The 21,831-nt window shown below is 46.0% G+C and overlaps 1 protein-coding gene across 3 annotated transcripts in view; it reads right to left on the bottom strand.

The window, feature by feature from the left end:
• Positions 1–8,191: 8,191 nt before the first annotated feature.
• The window catches only part of map3k1 (mitogen-activated protein kinase kinase kinase 1, E3 ubiquitin protein ligase), a 48,892-nt gene continuing 35,252 nt past the window's right edge, over positions 8,192–21,831 (bottom strand). For all 3 annotated transcript variants that reach the window (XM_024381776.2, XM_024381777.2, XM_024381778.2), the window contains exons 8-20: positions 21,714–21,795; positions 19,259–19,427; positions 18,797–19,051; positions 16,740–16,861; positions 16,042–16,133; positions 15,600–15,792; positions 13,115–14,525; positions 12,181–12,333; positions 11,663–11,825; positions 11,031–11,162; positions 10,459–10,601; positions 9,321–9,452; positions 8,192–8,956 (exon numbers count right to left, since the gene is read on the bottom strand). In XM_024381776.2, coding sequence (XP_024237544.1) covers positions 8,807–8,956; positions 9,321–9,452; positions 10,459–10,601; positions 11,031–11,162; positions 11,663–11,825; positions 12,181–12,333; positions 13,115–14,525; positions 15,600–15,792; positions 16,042–16,133; positions 16,740–16,861; positions 18,797–19,051; positions 19,259–19,427; positions 21,714–21,795 — 3,197 coding nt within the window. In that variant the 3' untranslated portion in view covers positions 8,192–8,806. The remainder of the gene's footprint in view (positions 8,957–9,320; positions 9,453–10,458; positions 10,602–11,030; positions 11,163–11,662; positions 11,826–12,180; positions 12,334–13,114; positions 14,526–15,599; positions 15,793–16,041; positions 16,134–16,739; positions 16,862–18,796; positions 19,052–19,258; positions 19,428–21,713; positions 21,796–21,831) is intronic.

Genomic DNA, 21,831 nt, shown 5'->3' with positions numbered 1-21,831 from the left:
TTACACCGGCTCCTACGCTCGTCGTATGTGGCAATGCTTGCAGATAATAACGGATTACAAAGGGAAACCCAGTCGTGAGTTGCCCAGCAATGCAGAACTCTGGAACGAGCTAAATAAATGGCTTTTATGCTCGCTTTAATGAATATACCACTGTGCCTTCCGTGAATGCCCTCGTTTTCCGCATGACTGTGTGATCTCGCTTTCCGTGGCCGATGTGAGCGAAACATTAGAAACAGGTTAACGATCACAAGGCTGTGTTCTCAAAGCAGGCACAGATCAGCTGGCAAGTGTCTTCACCGACATGTTCCTTGTCCCAGTCTGTTTCAAGTTGACCACTATTGTCCCTGTTAACAGGAGCTTCAAGGTAACCTTCCTAAATGACTATCGCTCTGTAGCACTCACATCTGTAATTATGAAGTGCTTTGAAAGGCTGGTCATGACACTTCAACATCATCATCAAGTTTGCTGAAGACACTACGGGGATAGGCCTGATCACTGACAGCAATGAGACAGCCTATGGCGAGGAGGTCAGAGATATAGCAGTGTGGTGCCAAGACAACAACCTCTCCATCAACGTCAGTAAGACCAAGTAGCTGATCGTGGACTATATAGGAGAAAGAGGGGAGAGCACGCACCCATCCACATCAACGGGGCTGTAGTGGAGCGGGTCGAGACCTTCAAGTTATTTGGTGTAACGGATGTGAAATGGCTAGCTAGTAGGCATTTCAATCGGTGACGTCACTTGCTCTGAGACCTTGAAGTAGTGGTTCCCCTTGCTCTGCAAAGGCCGCGGCTTTTGTGGAGCGATGGGTAACAATGCTTCGTGGGTGACTGATGTGTGCAGAGGATCCCTGGTTCGCGCCCGGGTATGGGCGAGGGGACGGTCTAAAGTTATACTGTTACATTGGCACCCACATCACAAAGGACTTAAGATGGTCCACACACACCCACAGTCGTGAAAAAGGCACGGCAGCACCTCTTCCCCCTCGGGAGGCTGAAAAGATTTGGTATGGGCCATCAGATCCTCAAAAAGTTCTACAGCTGCACCATCGAGAGCATCTTGACTGGCTGCATCACTGCCTGGTTTGGCAAATGCAGCACCCTCGAACACAAAGCGCTACAGAGGGTGGTGAGGACAACCCAGCACATCAATGGTGCCGAGCTCCCTGCCATGCAGGACCTCTATATCAGGCGGTATCAGAGGAAAGCCCGAAAAATTGCCAAAGACTCCAGCCATAGACTGTTCACTCTGCTACTGTGCGGCAAATGGTACCGGAGCGTCGGCTCTTGGACCAACAGGCTCAGAGACAGCTTCTACCCCCAAGCCACATGACTGCTATATAGTCAATTAATGGGACCCTACGCACACTCATTAGACTATATATATACACACTCACACACTACATTGACACTCCCACACATATTCACATAAACTACATACTCACATACCAACAACACAAATGCACAAACACACTTTTACATTCATAAATAGCTGCTTATTATTATCTATTCTGGTGCCGAGTCACTTTACCCCACCTTCATGTACATATCTAACTCAAATACCCCTTACCTCTGCACATTGATCTGGTACTGGTAATCCCTGTATATAGCTGCACATTGATCTGGTACTCCCTGTATATAGCATCACATTGATCTGGTACTCCCTGTATATAGCCTCACATTGATCTGGTACTCCCTGTATATAGCCTCACATTGATCTGGTACTGGTACTTCCTGTATATAGGTCCACATTGATCTAGTACTGGTACTCCCTGTATATAGCTGCATATTGATCTGGTGCTCCCTGTATATAGCTGCATATTGATCTGGTACTGGTACTCCCTGTATATAGCTGCACATTGATCTGATACTGGTACTCCCTGTATATAGGTCCACATTGATCTGGTACTGGTACTCCCTGTATATAGCTGCATATTGATCTGGTACTCCCTGTATATAGCCTCACATTGATCTGGTACTCCCTGTATATATCTGCACATTTATCTAGTACTGGTACTCCCTGTATATAGCCTCACATTGATCTGGTACTCCCTGTATATAGCTGCATATTGATCTAGTACTGGTACTCCCTGTATATAGCTGCATATTGATCTGGTACTCCCTGTATATAGCTGCATATTGATCTGGTACTGGTACTCCCTGTATATAGCTGCATATTGATCTGGTACTGGTACTCCCTGTATATAGCTGCATATTGATCTGGTACTGGTACACCCTGTATATAGCTGCATATTGATCTGGTACTGGTACTCCCTGTATATAGAGTGCATTCAGAAAGTATTCAGACCCCTGAACTTTTTCCACATTTTGTTACGTTACAGCCTTATTCTAAAATAGATTCAATAGTTATTTTTCCCTCATCAATCTACACACAATACACATGACAAAGAAAAAACTGGTTTTTAGAATTTTTGGCAAATGTATTAAACATTAAAAATTGAAATATGACATTTACATAAGTATTCAGACCCTTTATTCAGTACTTTATTGAAGCACCTTTGCCAGCGATTACAGCCTTGAGTCTTCTTGTGTTTGACGCTACAAGCTTGGCACACCTGTATTTGGGGAGTTTCTCTGCAGATCCTCTCAAGCTCTGTCAGATGGATGGGGAGCGTTGCTGCACAGCTATTTTCAGGTCTCTCTAGAGATGTTAGATCGGGTTCAAGTCCGGGCTCTAGCTGGGACACTCAAGGACATTCAGAGACTTGTCCCGAAGCCACACCTGCGTTGTTTTTGCTGCTTAGGGTCGTTGTCCTGTTGGAAGGTGAACCTTCACCCCAGTCTGAAATCCTGCGCACTCTGGAGCAGGTTTTCAACAAGGATCTCGCTGTACTTTGCTCCGTTTATCTTTCCCTCGATCAAGACTAGTCTCCATCCAGACGTGACGCTTGGCATTCAGGCCAAATAGTTGAATCTTCGTTTCACCAGACCAAGGAATCTTGTTTCTCATGGTCCAAGAGTCCTTTAGGTGCCTTTTGGCAAACTCAAAGCAGGCTGTCATGTGCCTTTTACTGAGGAGTGGCTTCCTTCTGGCCACTCTACAATAAATGCCTGATTTGTGGAGTGCTGCAGAGATGGTTGTCCTTCTGGAAGGTTCTGCCATCTACACAGAGGAACTCTGGAGCTCTGTCAGAGTGACCATCGGGTTCTTGGTCACATCCCTGACCAAGGCCCTTCTCCCCCGATTGCTCAGTTTGGCCAGCCGGACAGCTTTAGGAAGAGTCTTGGTAGTTCCAAACCTCTTCCATTTAAGAATGATGGAGGCCAATGTGTTCTTGGGGACCTTCAATGATGCAGACATTTTTTGGTACCCTTCCCCAGATCTGTGCCTTGAAACAATCCTGTCTCGGTGCTCTACAGACAATTTCTTCAACCTCGTGGCTTTTTTTTGCTTTGACATTCACTGTCAACTGTGGGACCTTATATAGACAGGCCTTTCCAAATCATGTCCAATCAATTGAATTTACCACAGGTGGACTCCAATCAAGTTGTGAAAATCATCTAAAGGATCATCAATGGAAACAGGATGCACCGGAGATTCATTTTGAGTCTCATAGCAAAGGGTCTGAATACTTATGTAAATACATTTGCAAATTTTTTATTTTTTTTTAACTTTCCGCTGTCACATTTCAGCCTCAGCAATCTACACACAATACCCTATAATGACAAAGCAAAAACAGTTAAGACATTTCTGCAAATGTATTGAAAATAAAAAACAGAAATACCTTATTTACATAAGTATTCAGACCCTTTGCTATGAGATTCGCAATTGAGCTCAGGTGCATCATGTGTGGAGATGGGAGAACCTTCCAGAAGGACAACCAGGGTCTGGGAGACTAGTCAGGATAGAGGGAAAGATGAACAGAACAAAGTACAGAGAGATCCTTAATGAAAACCTGATCCAGGTTCACCGACCCTAAGCACACAGCCAAGACAACGCAGGAGTGGCTTTGGGACAACTCCTTGAGTTTCCCAGCCAGACCCCGGACATTTGCCATCTCTGAAGAGACCTGAAAATAGCTGGGCAGCAACGCTCCCCATCCAACCTTACAGAGCTTGAGAGGATCTGCAGAGAGGAATGGGAGAAACTCCCCAAATACAGGTGTGCCAAGCTTATAGCATCATACCCAAGAAGACTTGAGGCTATAATCGCTGCCAAAGGTGCTTCAACAAAGTACTGAGAAAAGGGTCTGAATACAAATACTTACGTAAATATGATTTCAGTTAATTTTTTTATTAACTACCAAACATTTCTAAAACCTTTCTACTTTGTCATTATGGGGTGTTGTGTAGATTGAAATGAAACAAAAATAGCTTCTTAGTAAAGAGCAATTTCTCAAGCAAGAATTTAGCTAGGACAGTCAGAGTGGTAAAACTGAAAACTAGCTGTTATTGGCAGAGGGGTTAGGAACGGTCTTTTCTTATTTATTCTATTAACTCATTTACTGCCTGGTGATGTCATCGGGCAGGCATAAACTCAATCCCAACAAAACAGGTTGACATTTCAGGTCTTTTCAAACAGCTCTTACACTTTTATATATATATATATACACATTTTTTGGTGGCACTTTGGGTTTTTCAAAAGCGTGTTACAATTAAAAATATATATTATTATTGAAGTCAGACAAAGCATGTCTTGGTTGAATAGACTTTTAGGCCAGTATTCCACTGAGTGACTTGTACTGAACCAACTGACAGGTCCATCTCCAACACAACCACCAGTAGGGCTGTGTCAGTCTGGAATTCTGGATGATCTTAACTGGCATGTTCTCCTCGTGAATGTGTGCTGCCATAGAAACAGAATGAAGACAACGAGTGTCCCCATTCCACAAACACTCTTTTCAGCAAGGAGCAACAAAGTTTAATCACGTTAAGAGTCCATGTTACAGCAAAAACCGACTCAACCGCACAAACGTCTTCAGTTCAACGTCTGGTTATTTTCTTTTCATGACGGTCTTCCTCCATAACCGGCGGTTCCGCGGTAATTGTGCTAGCTCTATCCTCCAGAACAAGTCCTACCACATGATGCTTCGGACGCTGTACTCAAGGAAAATGTTCATGGTTTTGATAGGCCTTCACCTAAGAGTTATGCACAGCTTTGTCCTGTACTGACTAGTTATTTATTTGACCTTTATTTAACTAGGCAAGTCAGTTAAGAACAAATCATTTTCAATGAGGGCCTAGGAACAGTGGGTTAACTGCCTTGTTCAGGGGCAGAACGACAGATTTTTTTCACCTTGTCAGCTTGGGGATTCGATCCTGCAACCTTTCAGTTACTAGTCCAACGCTCTAACCACTAGGCTACCTGTTAAGGATCCATCTCAGATGACCAGGGTTTAGTTAACCTATATTTTAAAAGGGAAGACACAAGTTGGCCTGAACAGCACCGGCATTCTGAAGTAGAGGTTGTTCTAACTCGTAGTAAAGTCAATGATACTCGTCTGTATGCCCATTGATAAATTGAACACAGTAGTTGTGGTTCTGAGGCTTTGACAAAGAATTGACAGGAGGAACAAGAAACCTTTTTCCCAATTTTTTGTTTATTTACCATAAAGACAGACACCAAAATAAGTTCCAATTTATGCAATAAAATGCTTAGAATGGGGTAAAAATTGTAATAATTAAAATATCTTGATACATTTTAACTTACAGGATACAGCTTAAGCCATTTTTTTTTATTAATCCAGAGATTTCATGAGTTTATTTGCACAGTAAAGGTGCTAATATAAGTTAGCCCTTAAGCCCTGAAAATCTTTGAAAAAAAAAAAACAAAGTCAAAAAAAGGATATATATATATATATATATATATATATATATATATATATATAGATATATAGATATATAGATATATATATATATATATAGAGAGAGAGAGAGAGAAAGTGAACTTTGGTAGAAGAGACTATAGGACACCTGAGGTAGTAGAGACTGGAATAAAACAGCAAGATGTTCTTTACAAATAAAAAAAGTACCACCAAGTGACACAGGAAACAGGAAACAATTTCACACAAATTTCAGTCCAGCTTAGATCCAAAAAAAGCACATAAGATTACATCACATCAGCATAAAATAAGACAAAATAGATAAAGACCAGCAAGCTGGCTGAGACACAGGTGGACAAGAGGATTCAGAAGGCATTAAGAGATTGGTAAGAACTATAGACATGACAAATTGAAGTAATACTGATTAGCTTTTATGAATGACAGAAACAGATTTTTCTTCCAGTATATAAAAAAGACCAGAGTGCATAACTTTAAAGCTTTTAAAAAGGCATAAGAAAAATAACCCGAAGCAGGAACAAAAAAATAAAATGGAAGAGTGTAGTATAAAAATACAGTCAAGTACAATCATTTTAGCTACCAAACTTCACATGTATTTACATTTAACTCTTCAAGCTTGATCAGCTTGTACTCCATGTAAAGAATAGGATTTGTTTTAAATAGATTACATTTTCTGCTTAATTATATATATATTTTTAATTGTCTCAAACCCTTGCCATTAAGGGATTCCAAATAAAAATAGCAATTAAATGCATATTCCCCATTTTAAAAAAAGGTTGACTTTGGAAACATTCCACATCTTAATTATCATCCTTTTACTTTAATGGATTACAACCAGAACACCACCGCTTGGAGAGTTATAGTTCATAAATTAACACCATTTAGGAACATGTTTGAGAATTCTAATCAAAAAGAGATGGTAAAACATTTAAGCAGAAAAGTCAGCCTTAAATCAGAAATATCCCTCCACCAAAAATAAAAATTGTACAGCATTTATATTCATTATATAGAGTATCCACAATGGAAAATAGAAGAGTCATAGAAAACCTCAGATGTACATGGATTTTATAACAATTTGTTTTAAAAATAGAGCCAAGATAAAAAAGAATAAAAAATTTAATTGTTGAATTGTAGCGTGACATTCTACAAAGGAACAGCACCAGAAGAATGGTAGATCAATATTGAATATAGCGGTTTTGAATGTATGGACACAGCATTTAGGGCTCATAAAATTATTAAAAAAGGCTAAAATATGTGCGATGCACATGGCTCAATTGTAACAGCGAGAGTTAAGAGACCAACAGGGTGTTTTCATTTTAACAGTGTGGTACGACATCAAAGTGTTGTTTGGCAAACTTACGCCCATACACAATAAATGTCTCAATCTCTTAAGGATAGCTTTGAATATACAATAACACCAAAAAAAGATATTCATATCTTTTTGGGGTGTTATTGTATATATATATATATATATAAAAAAAATCATAACTTCATACATGGGATCTTTATCTCAAAAAAATAAAATAATCAAAGAACAAAATAACATTTGAGACAATGCGGGCATCATAAGTGTTCACATTCAGCGTTATGCTAGCCAAACTAGCAATGTTTCTGGTAGATAAATCACCGCTCCCTGAAATACTTAAGTAATCTTCATGATTATTCGACTAAGCTTTATGGCCCAACAGTAAAATGCACATCTTAAAAGCATCTTTATAGAAATGCAGTTATGAACAAATTCAATCGATTAAAACAGCTTCATTATGCCTTTCTTCTACACATAGGATACTCTAAAAACAAAAACCGAGTCGGAAACTTATGACCCGACGTTACAACATAACAGTGATAAAAACCATTTTACTCCGTCGTCTCCAGATTGCGGTTCTAAGGACTTATTTGTTGACTCACGGGGGGTTAAAATGGGAAGAGGAACTTCTCGAAACCATTGCAAAATGGCTACCAAAGTGCTAAAGGAACCATTTCTTTACCAGAACAGAGGCTTGATAAAACAGAGCAATACAGACTACAGTATACCAACATGGCACTAACTAAGAAAGCACCGTTTTCGTAGTAGAACTTTTGCGACTCGCTTTTTGCATTTTGTGCTAAAGGTACAGCAGTTTGAGGCCATAGTAGTGGAACGGGAGGGTATTACCCAGGTATCCCATCCATCCCAGGCCCTCCGCTCATGACTGGGGGCAGCTTGGTGTGGATGGAGGGCAGTCTGGGGTTAGGGAGGCTGGTCTGGGGTTAGGGAGGCTGGTCTGGGGTTAGGGAGGCTGGTCTGGGGTTAGGGAGGCTGGTCTGGGGTTAGGGAGGCTGGTCTGGGGTTAGATGGAGGCTGGTCTGGGGTAGATGGAGGCTGGTCTGGGGTAGATGGAGGCTGGTCTGGGGTCTGGTCTGGGGTAGATGGAGACTGGTCTGGGGTAGATGGAGGCTGGTCTGGGGTAGATGGAGGCTGGTCTGGGGTAGATGGAGGCTGGTCTGGGGTAGATGGAGGCTGGTCTGGGGTAGATGGAGGCTGGTCTGGGGTAGATGGAGGCTGGTCTGGGGTAGATGGAGGCTGGTCTGGGGTAGATGGAGGCTGGTCTGGGGTAGATGGAGGCTGGTCTGGGGTAGATGGAGGCTGGTCTGGGGTTAGGGAGGCTGGTCTGGGGTTAGGGAGGCTGGTCTGGGGTTAGGGAGGCTGGTCTGGGGTTAGGGAGGCTGGTCTAGGGTGGATGGAGGGTGGTCTAAGGTGGATGGAGGGCGGTCTAGGGTGGATGGAGGGCGGTCTAGGGTTAGGGAGGCTGGTCGGTGGTGGATGGAGGTCGGTCTAGGGTTAGGTAGGCTGGTCTTGTGTTATGGAGGCTGGTCTGATTGTCAGCGGTGGGAGGAAGAGAGAAAAGTAGGCAGGCTGGCTGGGCCTTCAGTAGTAGACACTATGGGATAGGGAGGCTAGGGGACTGTGGGAGGATGTTGGGGACTGTGGGAGGATGTTGGGGACTGTGGGAGGATGTTGGGGACTACCAGTTGAGGCGGAAGACGGGGTGCTTGAGGAGTTCCCTGGATGGGGGCCGGTCGGCAGGTTGGAGCTCAAGGCAGCGCAGGGTGACGTCCCTCAGGCCAGGGGTCAGTTGGGGAGGGATGGAGGGCGCCGTGGTGGCACTCGCAATCTGGGGGAGGGAGGGTGAGGTCATGCTACTGTTGAAACCCAATCAACCTTTGGATGAAACAGGCCAATAGGGTGCTTTTTCAGGTATATGTATTTTATAGCTATACGTGTACATCAATCCTAAAACAGTAAGTGTTGTGCCAATTCTATCGAGTGATGTAAAACAGTGACTGTGGTTTTTAGTGGGTCACATATTCAACGGTAATGGTAAAGAGTACTAATAACATTTCTAGGTATAGGATATTTCTGGTCGTGAAGACACATTGATCACATTTTTTTATAAAATGTATTTATCACATATCTAACGGAATAGACATGGTTTCCTTAATAATCTAACTTTGTGGCTGTGCTTGTATTGGTGGCACCTTGAATATGAGAGCGAGGTGGTTGGAGTGTTTCTCTGCGTTCCAGGGGGGCTTGGCACACGACATCTCGATGATGGCACAGCCCACACTCCACACGTCACAGCTCCGGCCGTACTGCTGTCCACGCAGCACCTACAGAGTCAACCGTACACAAAAAGGTATCAACATATGGACAACTGCGTGACGTTTATTGAATTTAAGCCTTTACTGCACGCTCCCACTACACATACTTAACTCTACTCCATTCATAGTCTAGCATTTGCAAATAGCAGCAGCAATGATTGAAATAGCAAGTCATTATTTTATAGCACTTGCCTGGGTGTTGTTGAGGAGTGGCATAGTTACACAGCAGACCACTTTTTGGTGGGTGGACACAACATCAAACCAAAAGGAGTTCAATGTATTACGGATCCTCCCATAGACTGCCATTATGTTTTGTGTCTATTTAGTTGCCCTGTTTCTACATTTGTCACATGACTATGGCTTCAATTTATTCCCAGGCCAAATCTTGCTTACGTACATTTGGGGGAAGGCCATTTAAAATATTGTTTGCTTCCGACAAAGCTTTTTTCCCGGCAGTGAAACCCAACCGCCATTATGCTGGTCATTCAGAGTCACGTGTTCGCTACAGAACTGAATTAAAGTGGATTTAGATTTCTCAGTAACTCCCAAATGTAAGAGCATTTTAATCCCCTTTGAATGAGAAGACCCCCACAATGGAGGCCGACCCCTTAATGTCTTGTTATTGTAGTGGTTCCAAAAACCTTGTTTAATTAGGAAGGAGTTCAACTGCCCAGGCCTCCCACAGCATGACAGCCCAGTTTAATACCAGCATGATCAGGGCTCTCTTCAAAACGAACAGCCCCCACAGAAGGCTAATGCTTCGGCTCCTTCCTCTTTCAGACCCTCTCCACAAAGAGGATACAGAGGACTGGGGGGTTTTGATCTTAGGACATAGGTTTAAGTGGCGGAATTTACTAGTTTTATGCGAGCCATCACTTGTACGCAGTGTGTGTGTGTGTGTGTGTTAGGCTGTGTCTGAAATGGCTCCAGTCAAAAGGATTGCACTATAAAGGCCAGGTACAGAACGCTAATTCTAAACACAGATTTACTCTCTCTCCCTTTCATCCAGGCGTACCTCTGGGGCCATGAAGGCAATGGTTCCCAGGAGCTGGCCCTGGAACTCCCCTGCTCCAGTGCCCTTGGAGGCCAGTCTGGCTGCAGCACCGAAGTCAGCTATCCTCAGCCTCTGACCTGTGCTGTCAATCAGCAGGTTGGCACCTGGAGGAGACAGGGGGAGAGAAGGTGAGTTATTGTATGCCATAACAGGTGAGGTAGGGTGAGGTGTGTTCTGACTAGTCACCCAGTAGTCAGTCTCTAGTTAGTTATTCCTGACCTGTCCAGTACAAACCGAGTAGTTAGTCTCTAGTTAATTATTCCTGACCTGTCCAGTACAAATCACAAGCCCTTATTATAGTTTCTTATTGTTACACTACATTTGTCATTTAGCAGACGCTCTTCTGCAGAGCGTCTTACAATTAGTGCAGCAGCAGTTCGTTACCACTCACAGTCTCCAAAGTTCCACCCCTAAAAGGTGAAACACGTCGAATGAGTGTTTCCCTGAGAGCCCACCTTGAACCCTGTGACAGGCAGCTCAATAGCAGCAGGGACTTCCTGTGCGCTAGAGGGCGTGTATGCGTTTGCCCTCACCTTTGATGTCTCTGTGGATGATCTGATTCTCGTGGAGGTAGGCCAGGCCTCGGAGCAGCTGCTCCGTGTAGTTGATGATCACAGCCTCCTTGAAGGCCCCATACTTGTTCAGGAGATGGGACACACTGCCACCTGGACACAACAGAGAGGATCAACCCATGAAATAATGACTATTTATCCTACTAATAATACACCCAGTTCTTCTATTTCTACAGGGGCAACATATGTGATTGTTATAGGAGGAAGGACAATAGTTTATAGTAGGGATGGGGTCAAGTGTTACAATATCTACTATCAAGTTCATCTTCTGGTTAGTTCCAATTGGACATGACTTGTCTTATTTACATACAGGAAGTTAACTGATACATATTAACTCATTAAAGGTTCAAGTAATACTATTTTATGTACCCAGTTCTGAAAAGTTCAATAAATACAAAATAATGAATTATCACACCAAATATAAGCAAGAAAACTATTATCAAATTTCATTAGTTTTTTGTATAAAAAAAAAATCCAAATTAAATTGAACAAATGAGGAAAGCAGGAAACAAAAAAACAAACATCCAAAAGTCAATTAAGGCTTTTTCAATGTGGGATATCATCATCATCAGCAGTAGAGGAGTGGTCCTTACCTGCCATCCACTCCACCATCAGGTTATAGTTGCTCTTCTCGCAGGTGGCCCCCAGCATACGGATGATGTTGGGGTGGTTGAGGTGGGCCATCATCCGGATCTCCTCCCTCAGAGCAGTCACCACCTCCTCTTGCTCCGACGATGTGTTCCTGACATAGGTCACCTATAGTCGGGGAGGACATGCATACACAGGGTTATCAGGGGAAGAGAGCTGGACATTCTCTTTAAGGGCAATATCTCAGTTTGAGGTCACTAGCTAAAATGAAGTCACAACTGACATGGAATCCCCAGAGTTTCTGCACCAGGGGACACAAGAGACCCATAGGCCCCACCTAGCAACAACACCTAGCCCTTATTCCCTAAACACTCCTGTAGATGGGAAAGCATTGAATAGGTATATGCACTATGGTAAGAGCTCTGACTGGCTAGGACTCATTTTTATAACCATCTATTTCTCTGACATCAACAGGTGTGTATCAGGGCAGACATCTGTGGTTGCCATGCGTCGGTCTTCTCACCTGTTTGACTGCCATCAGGGTGCCAGTGCCCACGTCCTGGGCCTGGTAGCAGGAGGAGAAGGCCCCCAGGCCGATCTGCTGGCCCTTCAACCACTCCTGGCCCTCCCTGTAGGGCTGCTTGGCTTTGGTATGGCCAGGCAGAGTCTCTGGAGTCTGGGGAAGCATGGGATGACAACATGTCAGTATGACACACACACACACACACACGACTTGCCAAAACTATAGTTTGTAACAAGAAATTTGTGCAGTGGTTGAACAACGAGTTTTAATGACTCCAACCTAAGTGTATGTAAACTTCCGACTTCAACTGTACACACACACACGTGTATGTGGACACCCCTTCAAATGAGTGGATTCGACTATTTCAGCCACACCGTTGCTGACAGGTGTATAAAATCAAGCACACAGCCATGCAATCTCCATAGACAAACATTGGCAGTAAAATGGCCTTACTGAAGAGATAAGTGACTTTCAACGTGGCACCGTCAATTTCTGCCCTACTAGTGCTGCCCCGGTCAACTGTAAGTGCTGTTATTGTGAAGTGGAAACGTCTAGGAGCAACAACGGCTCAGCCATGAAGTGGTAGGCTTCCCACAGCCAGCATGTGTATAAGCAATAGACCTGGTACCACACACACACTGTGGGTTACATTTAGGGCTTCAGTCAACATTGGCAGGTTGATATGAATGATTATTCCCATGTATTCTCTGACCTTGGGTGTGACAATGTTCTCTACTTATATGTTAGTTATTAAGCCAGTTACTGGGGCAGTTTCCTGGGCACAAATTAAGCCTAGTCCTGGAGAAAAGGGAAGCCTAATGGAGAAACATAAGGCTTCGTCTGTGTCTGGGAAACTGCCCTTTTGTTTAGGAAACACTGAGGATGTCTAAAGTCTTGTAGGGACATATGTTCCTGAAGGTGCACGTTGACTCACATCTGCCTGGATGATGATGATGTCCTGGTCTTTATCCACCTGCAGCTGGGGGATGACGGGCAGCGCATCCTGCGACTCGGACATGGCCATAACTACAGCCAGCGCCGCCTCCTCCTCCGCCTCCATCTTCTCCTTGCACTTCTGGTGTTGCGTCACGTCCTCGCTATACATTCCCACCTCTCCACCTCCTCCCGGCCCGTCCCCAGCCCGCTCCGGCGACAGCACGGCCACCTCCGACTGGAACGTGACGGTGGTGGTGTCGCCGGCAACGGGCAAAGATGCTTCCAGGAGGTCTTCCATGGAGGAGTTGAGCTCAGCAGAGGCGTCCAGTCCACGGAACTTCTCTTCCACAGGGGTGAAGCAGCTGTCCTCGCTGCTGATGAGGGTGGTGGCACCCCCCATGTGGCCCCCTGTGGAGGGGCCCTCACCTCCGGAGGCGCTGGTGGAGAGGCTGGGCTTTTCCCCTTGGAGGTCCAGCTTCATGCCCATCTTGGAGGCTCTTGGAGTGGGCGAGGTGCAGAGGGTCTTGGCCCCCTCGGAGGGGGTGGGTCGGGAGGGCTTTGGTCTGTGGATCTGGCTGGAGGGGAGGGGTCGGGCCTGGGTGAAACAGGGGGAGGGGAGCTGCTTCTCTGGGTCCTTGTTGCTGAAGGGCTTCTGCTGGGGAAACCTGCGCTGGGAGCCTGGAGAGCAGGAGGAAGCAGAGGGGGCAGTTGTCGCTAGCTTGCTGGGGACGAAGCTCTGGGGCCGGGGTTTGGTACTGCTGTCAGGTCCTGGGAAGGAGGGGGGAGGGTGGGAGGCGGAGGGCGAGGGGAGGCTGGGGGCTTGGCTGGTAGGCGTAGAGTTCAGGCACTGGCTGAGGGGGCGGTTACGTGCCTGAACGGGGGGCTTTTGGTGCTCGGCCAGGGCCCCACCGCACGTGGAAGTGGCCATATTGGGACGCCCAGCGCTAGTGGAGATGGCCGCTAACCTCTCACTTATATCCTCAGGACTCGCTCCCACATTGCCCGAGAAACCTCTCCCTCCCTTCCCGCTGGTCATCTGGACCGTATGCGTCGGGGTGTTGCTCTCGGTCATGTTGGGCGAGTTCTGAGGTGCGGAGGGCTCAAGGAAGGCGGCGTTGGCCCGTTGGTGCGCCTCACTGGCGCTGTGCTCCATGCTCTCCAGGCCCAGGTTGATGGCGTCCAGGATGTCCATCTCCTCGGCGATGGCGAGCAGGCGGCGGCGCATGCGGGCATAGTGCGTGGAGCTGGTGACGCTTAGCATGTCCAGGAGCTTGACGAAGACGTGCGGCACGCGGGCCACCATGCGCGCGGCACTCAGGAACACGCGGCGAGACAGCTTGCCCACCATAGAGTGGGAGTTGTCGATGGACTGCAGCGAGAAGCTCAGTAGGGGGAGCAGCTTTTGATACCTGGATAGAGGAACATGAGAAGGACAACTTAAAAGGCTGTAGCTTCCTATTCCCTATAGTACACTCTCTTGCAATAAAATCACTGTGTGAGATAAAGACATGATTCAAGGAAGTGTTATCCAGACCAGAGTGTGGTCATCACGAGTCTCCATATTTTAATTACCATAATATCATCAACATTAAAAACAGACCAAACTCCCGGGTGGCGCAGTGGTCTAAGGCACTGCATTGCCACCAGGGACTCTGGGTTCGAGCCCAGCCTCTGTCAGAGCCGGCCACGACCGGAAGGCCCATGGGGCGGCGCACAATTGGCCTAGCATCGTCCGGGTTAGGGAGGGTTTGGCTGGCAGGGATTGTCTCATCACGCACTAGCAACTCCTGTGGCGGGCCAGGCGCAGTGTACGCTGACCAGGTCGCTAGGTGTACAGTGAAAACATCCGACACATTGGTGCGGCTGGCTTCCAGGTTGGATGCACGCTGTGTTAAGAATCAGTGCGGCTTGGTTGGGTTGTGTTTTGGATGACGCATGTCTCTCGACCTTCGCCTCTCCTGAGTCCGTGCGGGAGTTGTAGCAATGAGACACGACAGTAACAACTAACAATTGGATACCACAAAATTGGGGAGAAAAAGGAGGTAAAAAAACTAAAAAACAGACCAAACTACTGAATTACAAGCTACAAACCAGAACACCATTTTAATAAAGTTTGTAGTGTTTATTAATAGCAATGTCCAAAGAATCCATAATAGCACATTAGGCGCCTTAATGAACTTCCCAAGCATTCAGAGTAATGGGCCTGGCACTCAACCTTCGTTATGTATCCAAGGCTGCGCACTCAAACATACAAGGTTTTAACTTTGTCTAGGTGATCGAGGCTATACCAGGACAAGGTCACCATCTCAATGCTGTGAGCTCAAGGCTACGTGACTACAAGATCTAAACTACTAAGTCAGGGAAATATCACTGGGCACAACACTCATCCCTGTGGCACTCCTCTACCTCTCCCAGGGAGTCAGACTCGAGTCAGCAGCTAGGTGAATCAGGCTATACAAGAACAAGTCGATAAGATTGCGTACCTATCCCCCAAGGTCTGAGACTGGTGCCAGTCCCCTCCGGAGACGATGTGTGGGTAGAACTCAGCAGGGAACTCCAGCAGGAGCCTGTCAATCAGACACAGACGGCCCAGCAGGGCCTGCCAGTTATTGGCCTCCGTCTGGGGCCCCAGGATGCAGTTCAGGACATAGTCCACCCCTCCAATACCAATGGACCCTGAGAGAGATGGATAGGGAGAGATGCTTACAGTGAGTTGCCAGTTGGATGTCGAGAACCGAGGCACCTGGGTATTAATGGCCAGATGGATATTGAGTATTAAACAAGTGGCATATTTACTGTTGTTGAGAAGGGGGAAAAAAAACAGTCAAAGTCGCATATATAAATTCTGGTGAGTATGTGATATGGGGAGAGGACTACATTTCCACTGATACCCCAGAGAGGCTGCATGGTATTTGTAGCTCTTACCTGCTTTGAGGATCTCTCTACCTACAGCCAGCTCTCCCAGCTGGCCTTTACACAGCTCCAGTAGTGTGGACACCGACAGCTGGCTGGTACGACTGGACACGACACAGAATCGACAAAGAGGAACGACACACAGAATGAATGTCCATGCTAGACTGCTAATGGCCATCATTCATACTCATACTTTTATACATGTTATCTCTTGTGGACAGACTACGTTAACATTCTGACCAAATTAAGCAACATTTTAGTTCTGCCTTAAACGACATTATACAGTGTGCAACATAGACCTACTGAAATGAGACAGGAATCATGGAAATCTGTTGACTAACAGTATTATCATACCACAAGTAAAGGTTCCCATATTTGAGTCCGTTCTTGGAGATATACAGTATATCATGGAAATTCATATCTGGACCTGGAAGCCATTTCCACTGCTGATTTTCATTGTTCCCCTCTGATCAGTGACTGATTTAGACCTGGGACACCAAGTGGGTGCAATTAGTTATCAGGTAGAACAGAAAACCAGCAGCGCTCCAGACCTTCAGGCTCAGATGTGAATATCCCCGATAGAACTCACCACTGATCATACTGGGAGAAACCTAACAAGTCCTGTATTCTCCACCTGAGGGCACTAGCTACAAGCAGTTGTCGTCAGGCTCCCATATCTATCCCACTCTGAAGTTTCAGACCGACTTTACCTGTTGGCGTCGGCACATTTGACCAGGATGGTCTCCACCACGGACCGGAGCAGCTGCTGCAGGCGCGAGCGTTCAGACACGGAGTGGCAGGGCGTGTACACCAGCATGGCCCGCAAGGTTTTCTACAACAAGGGGGTGAGAGGCCAGGGTTCACATTAACACTTCAAACATACAGTCAGTACTACAAACACTATCCCTAGTCCTGTGTGTGGAACATGGGTAAAGACAAGAACAGTGATAGTGAATGTGACAACAATATTGTCCCGTCTAAAGTATAATAACTTACTGTCAACTATGAGTTTTAAATACTTTATATAAAGCCCCCAAAAAAAAAAAATAATAATAATTTGCCCTACATGACTAAACCAAACACGGGAAATGCTGACACGGAAAGTTGCGTAAAAACAATTCAAATTAAAAAATAAATGCGCAACACAAGACCTCTTGGAGCCCAAATGTAACACTGGTTGGGGAAATTGCGCTTTTGACCCAGTCGAGTTACAACCCCGTCTATTCCTGTGAGAATATGTCCACCTGGGCCTGACCACAAGGTCATAAGAGACCCTCTGTGGCCTCGGCTGGAGGTGGAGGGCACTTGGTGGTGCTCCCCCCAGGAGAGGGGTAGAGGTGCTGGGTTACAGGCGGTGCAGCCTGACCCTTACTCCCAGAGAGAGAAGAGGTGTGGGGAGTGGTGACTGATAGAGCATTGCATTGGAATGCTGCCCAGAGACCGATAGAGAGAAAGGGACTCAGACTCTTTCTCCCCCTCAGGCAGACAAGGCTACTCCTTCCTCCAACCACCTCATCCCACTCACTCACAAATCACTCAAACACAGGACTACATACACGCACGCAGTCGCTCCCTCTCCCTCAACCTCCATTACTACATTCTCCACAGCCTCCTCTACTCTCAGGAGAGACGGATCATATCAATAAACAAGCATTTTAGCAAAACAAACAAAACTTCCAAAGGGGAAGCCACGTCACATGGTATGACAAGGCAAGAAAATAGGACCCCCATCAAAGTTATTGTAATGGTGGCTCTGGCATTTTCACTCGTTACAAGGTCCTAGGTAGTGTGCACGTAGCCAACGACTCTGAGCACACTTTCTAAGGCTTTTCAAAACGGCAATTTAAGTTGATTTTTGTCCCACTCTTCCAACTCTGGTTGTGCCCATGGTATTTTTAGTCCACTCCCCGCCATTACCAACATCCCCTGCTTTGTCTTAAATGAAGAATAAAACAGACGCCAAAAGTCTGTCTGCTGTTAAACACGCTGGAAAGCCCCCAGAGGAGACAGAACTCTTTTTGTTTTCCATAACCGCAGCTCTGCTGAAGCAAAGTGCCGCGGGGGGAAATGTCAAGCTCCCCAGAGGTTCTGCAGTTTTTTTTTAAAGCCACCAATAAATATTGTTCTCTAAAAGAGACGAAGTAGAAGAAATTCAGCTTGGAGGAGTGAAAAAAAAGAGACGCTCAGTCTGTCCCTGGAGAATCCCTGCTGGTTTGACTTCAGGATTAGCCAGGCTAGCTTGTTGTTGAAGTGGACTTTAGGACAATTCAAGACCTGTGGTGTGAGAGAGACAGGCCAAGGGGTGAAAGCGGAGATCGGGTAGGGCCAACTAATCAATTCCTGAGTACCGATAACAATACGTTTCATGTGTTCAGCACCGGGTTCATGGCAATGAGCTGAAGTTACTTGACCCTCTATGCATTGCAATCACTGTGTACATGCAGTACAGTGTATCATTTGTCTTTGAAGTGATGGTGATTCCTGGAAGACAAACATTTTGGAAGCGCTGTTTATGGTCGGGGCTTCAGACTTTATGGGTCCAAAATGCTTTCCTTGACAGCTGGAGTATGGTAGTCATATTTAAGAAAATAAGGAACTAAAAACACTCACACTGCTCTTTTTTACTAGCACCAACTTCGCTGATAACTATTTAATTATCAGCTATGACTGTGATATGTGGTTGTCCCACCTAGCTAACTTAAGATGAATGCAGGAACTGTTAAGTGGCTCTGGACCATCTGCTAAATGACTAAATGTTGAGTCTCACCAGTGCAGCCACGTAGACCTTGTAGACAGGGTCAGCACACACCATGGAGAGGACACTACAGCATGACTCCACCACCACGTCACCTGACACCTCAGAGCAGCCCGCCCCGGCCCCTAGCCCCGCCCCCGGCCAGGAGCGTTCGCCATTGGCCAGGAGGAGTGCGCCGCTGACGTCATGCGACAGCCGCCGCAGGGCCATCTCCCTGATGTTCCAGTTCCTGGAGAACAGACAACCCACCACCTCCATGCCAAACACCTTGGGAGGACAGAGACAGTAAATTAGTCTGAAAGGAATATGGCACTGATCGGATAGAGACACAAGTACACGTAAACCCCTCTTTGTAGGCAAAGGGAAAGGAATAGTCCCAAAAATGCAAGCTCAAAAGGTTATTCAAGAATTTGAAAGTATAAGACAGGATCCCTACATTATAGACCCCCACGTCCATCTTCCCACCCCTCTCACCTTTATCCAAGGCTCAGCAAGTTCTTTGTAGGTCTGGGGGATCTGCTGGACCCCGTATTGGGGCAGGGTGAAGTCCCCCTCCTGGGACGATGACCCCCCTCTTGAACCCCCTTCACTGTGAGACGATGACGCTGCCGCATTCTCCATGGAGACAGATGAGGGGTCATGGCTGCCGAGAAAGAAGCCAAAGTCAGTCTGAGCTTTTAGCGACTTTTGGGGGACTCAAAATGGTGGTGGTAGACAGGTAACTAGACTAAGTTTGAATTGTAGTTCTGAGCATTTGATATTACAATCAAGAATGGCCACGAATTTGCTGATTCAGGCTTGGTCAGGATTCAGGAGTACACTTTCAGAATATAATGAAATGGGGGGGGGGATTGTCAATAGGGGGAGGTGGGGGGAATCATATTCTAAAGACACCAGGAATCAACCCAGCAAAACTGGAAAATTAGATAGCGGGTCATCATAATTGCAAACAAACAACAAAAAAACGTAGAAAAACAACTGGGTACAATTTCAGGGCGGAGGGGGTAACAGATACTTTCTGACAGTATTCATGTCTTAAGGGGGGGAAAACAACAACAGCTATCATTTCATTCCCAGGCAGACGCACAAAACAAGGGCTGGTGCCTGGCTGTCTGGCTCACATAACCGCACTGTGGAGGGGATCGAGCTCACGACAAACCTACGAACACACACACACTAACACAGGTGCGCACACTAACATACGTGTGCATACTCACACACACACACATGGCACCAAGTTCAAAGAAGTTCTTGAGGCTAGTGTATTTAGCATGTACTTATGGTAGGACATGGGCTCATTCAGGGGTACGTAACATTATACAGCACTAGAGCATTCAGATAAACATTGTGGAGACATTAAAATGTCTATAGCTTTTAGTTCTATAATGTTTTACAGTGGGCTGGTTGTAAGGGTTGAGAGCTAAGGGAACGGTGATGTGTGGGGGGTGAGTCTCGAATGGTGATGTGTGGGGGGGTATATATGATGGGGTTGTTGACACTGGTATTCCTGAACTCCCAACCTGGGCTGAGTTGTTGGCTTCTATTAAGCTTTAAGTGGAATTCCTCTGGCACACTGCGTTAGCGTAGCCCTGTTTGACCTAGCATGATATAGCCTAGCGCACCACTAACATGCTAATGTGATGTTCTGGCACACTGCGTTAGCGTAGCCCTGTTTGACCTAGAATGATATAGCCTAGCGCACCGCTAATGTGATGGCTCTGGCACACTGCGTTAGCGTAGCCCTGTTTGACCTAGAATGATATAGCACCACTAACATGCTAATGTGATGTTCTGGCACACTGCGTTAGCGTAGCCCCGTTTGACCTAGAATGATATAGCCTAGCGCACCGCTAATGTGATGGCTCTGGCACACTGCGTTAGCATAGCCCTGTTTGACCTAGAATGATATAGCACCACTAACATGCTAATGGGAGACTAGTCAGGATCAAGGCAAAGATGAACGGAGCAAAGTACAGAGAGATTCTTGATGAAAACCTGCTCCAGAGTGCTCAGGATCTCAGAAGGTTGACCTTCCAACAGGACAACGACCCTAAGCACACAGCCAAGACAACACAGGAGTGGCTTCGGGACAAGTCCTTGAGTGGCCCAGCCAGAGCCCGGAATTGAATCCGATCTCTGGAGAGACCTGAAAATAGCTGTGCAGCAACGCTCGCCATCAAACCTGACTGAGCTTGAGGGGATCTGCAGAGAAGAATGGGAGAAACTCCCCAAAGACATGTGTGCCAAGCTTGTAGTGTCATACCCAAGAAGACTTGAGGCTGTAATCGCTGCCAAAGGTGCTTCAGCAAAGTACTGAGTAAAGGTACTGAATAGTTATGGAAATGTAACATCAGTTTTTTATTTTTTAAATGTCTAAAAAACTGTTTTTGTTTTGCCATTATGGGGTATTGTGGGTAGATTGAGGGGGAAATACGATTTAATCAATTTTAAAATAAGGCAGTAACCTAACAAAATGTGGAAAAGGGGAAAGGGCCTGAATACTTTCCGAATGCACTGTAGCGTAGCTCACCGCTAACACTCAAGGTTCTTACGTGTCTCTGGGCTACTGTGTCACTGACGTAGCCTGCAATGAATCCACAGACTCATTGTGCAGTTCCAAATCCCTAACACTTTATGAGCTTATAAACAGCTTATAAACCATTCAATTGTTAGCTAACTGTTAGTTAACCATAACTCGCATTCAGCTTGCATGAGATTTGTGAAGCTCCACAGCTGTTCTGTCATCTCAGACGAGGCAGGTGTTTCCTTTCCTCTCAGACACAAATATAGTGAAGCCGCTTCCCCCGTCTTTCACACAACAATACCAGATACCAGCTGGTGCGCTGTCAAATCATTCCCCCTCCCCCATCCCAGGAGTCTTTCCAGGAGTTACTAGTTCCTAGCCCACACAAACACATGTTAAAATTACCTGTAAAAATCATGGGACTTCCACTTGGCTCTACAGAGGGGGCAGATGAGCGTCTCGTGGTTCCGCCGGCATTCCTCAGCCCCTGCGAGACAGACAGACGGTCCAACAGAATTAGCTC

The sequence above is a fragment of the Oncorhynchus tshawytscha genome, linkage group LG20 (genome assembly GCF_018296145.1).
Source record: "Oncorhynchus tshawytscha isolate Ot180627B linkage group LG20, Otsh_v2.0, whole genome shotgun sequence".
In the NCBI taxonomy this organism is placed as follows: Eukaryota; Metazoa; Chordata; class Actinopteri; order Salmoniformes; family Salmonidae; genus Oncorhynchus; species Oncorhynchus tshawytscha.
This window is presented reverse-complemented; position numbering and strand designations above follow the sequence as displayed.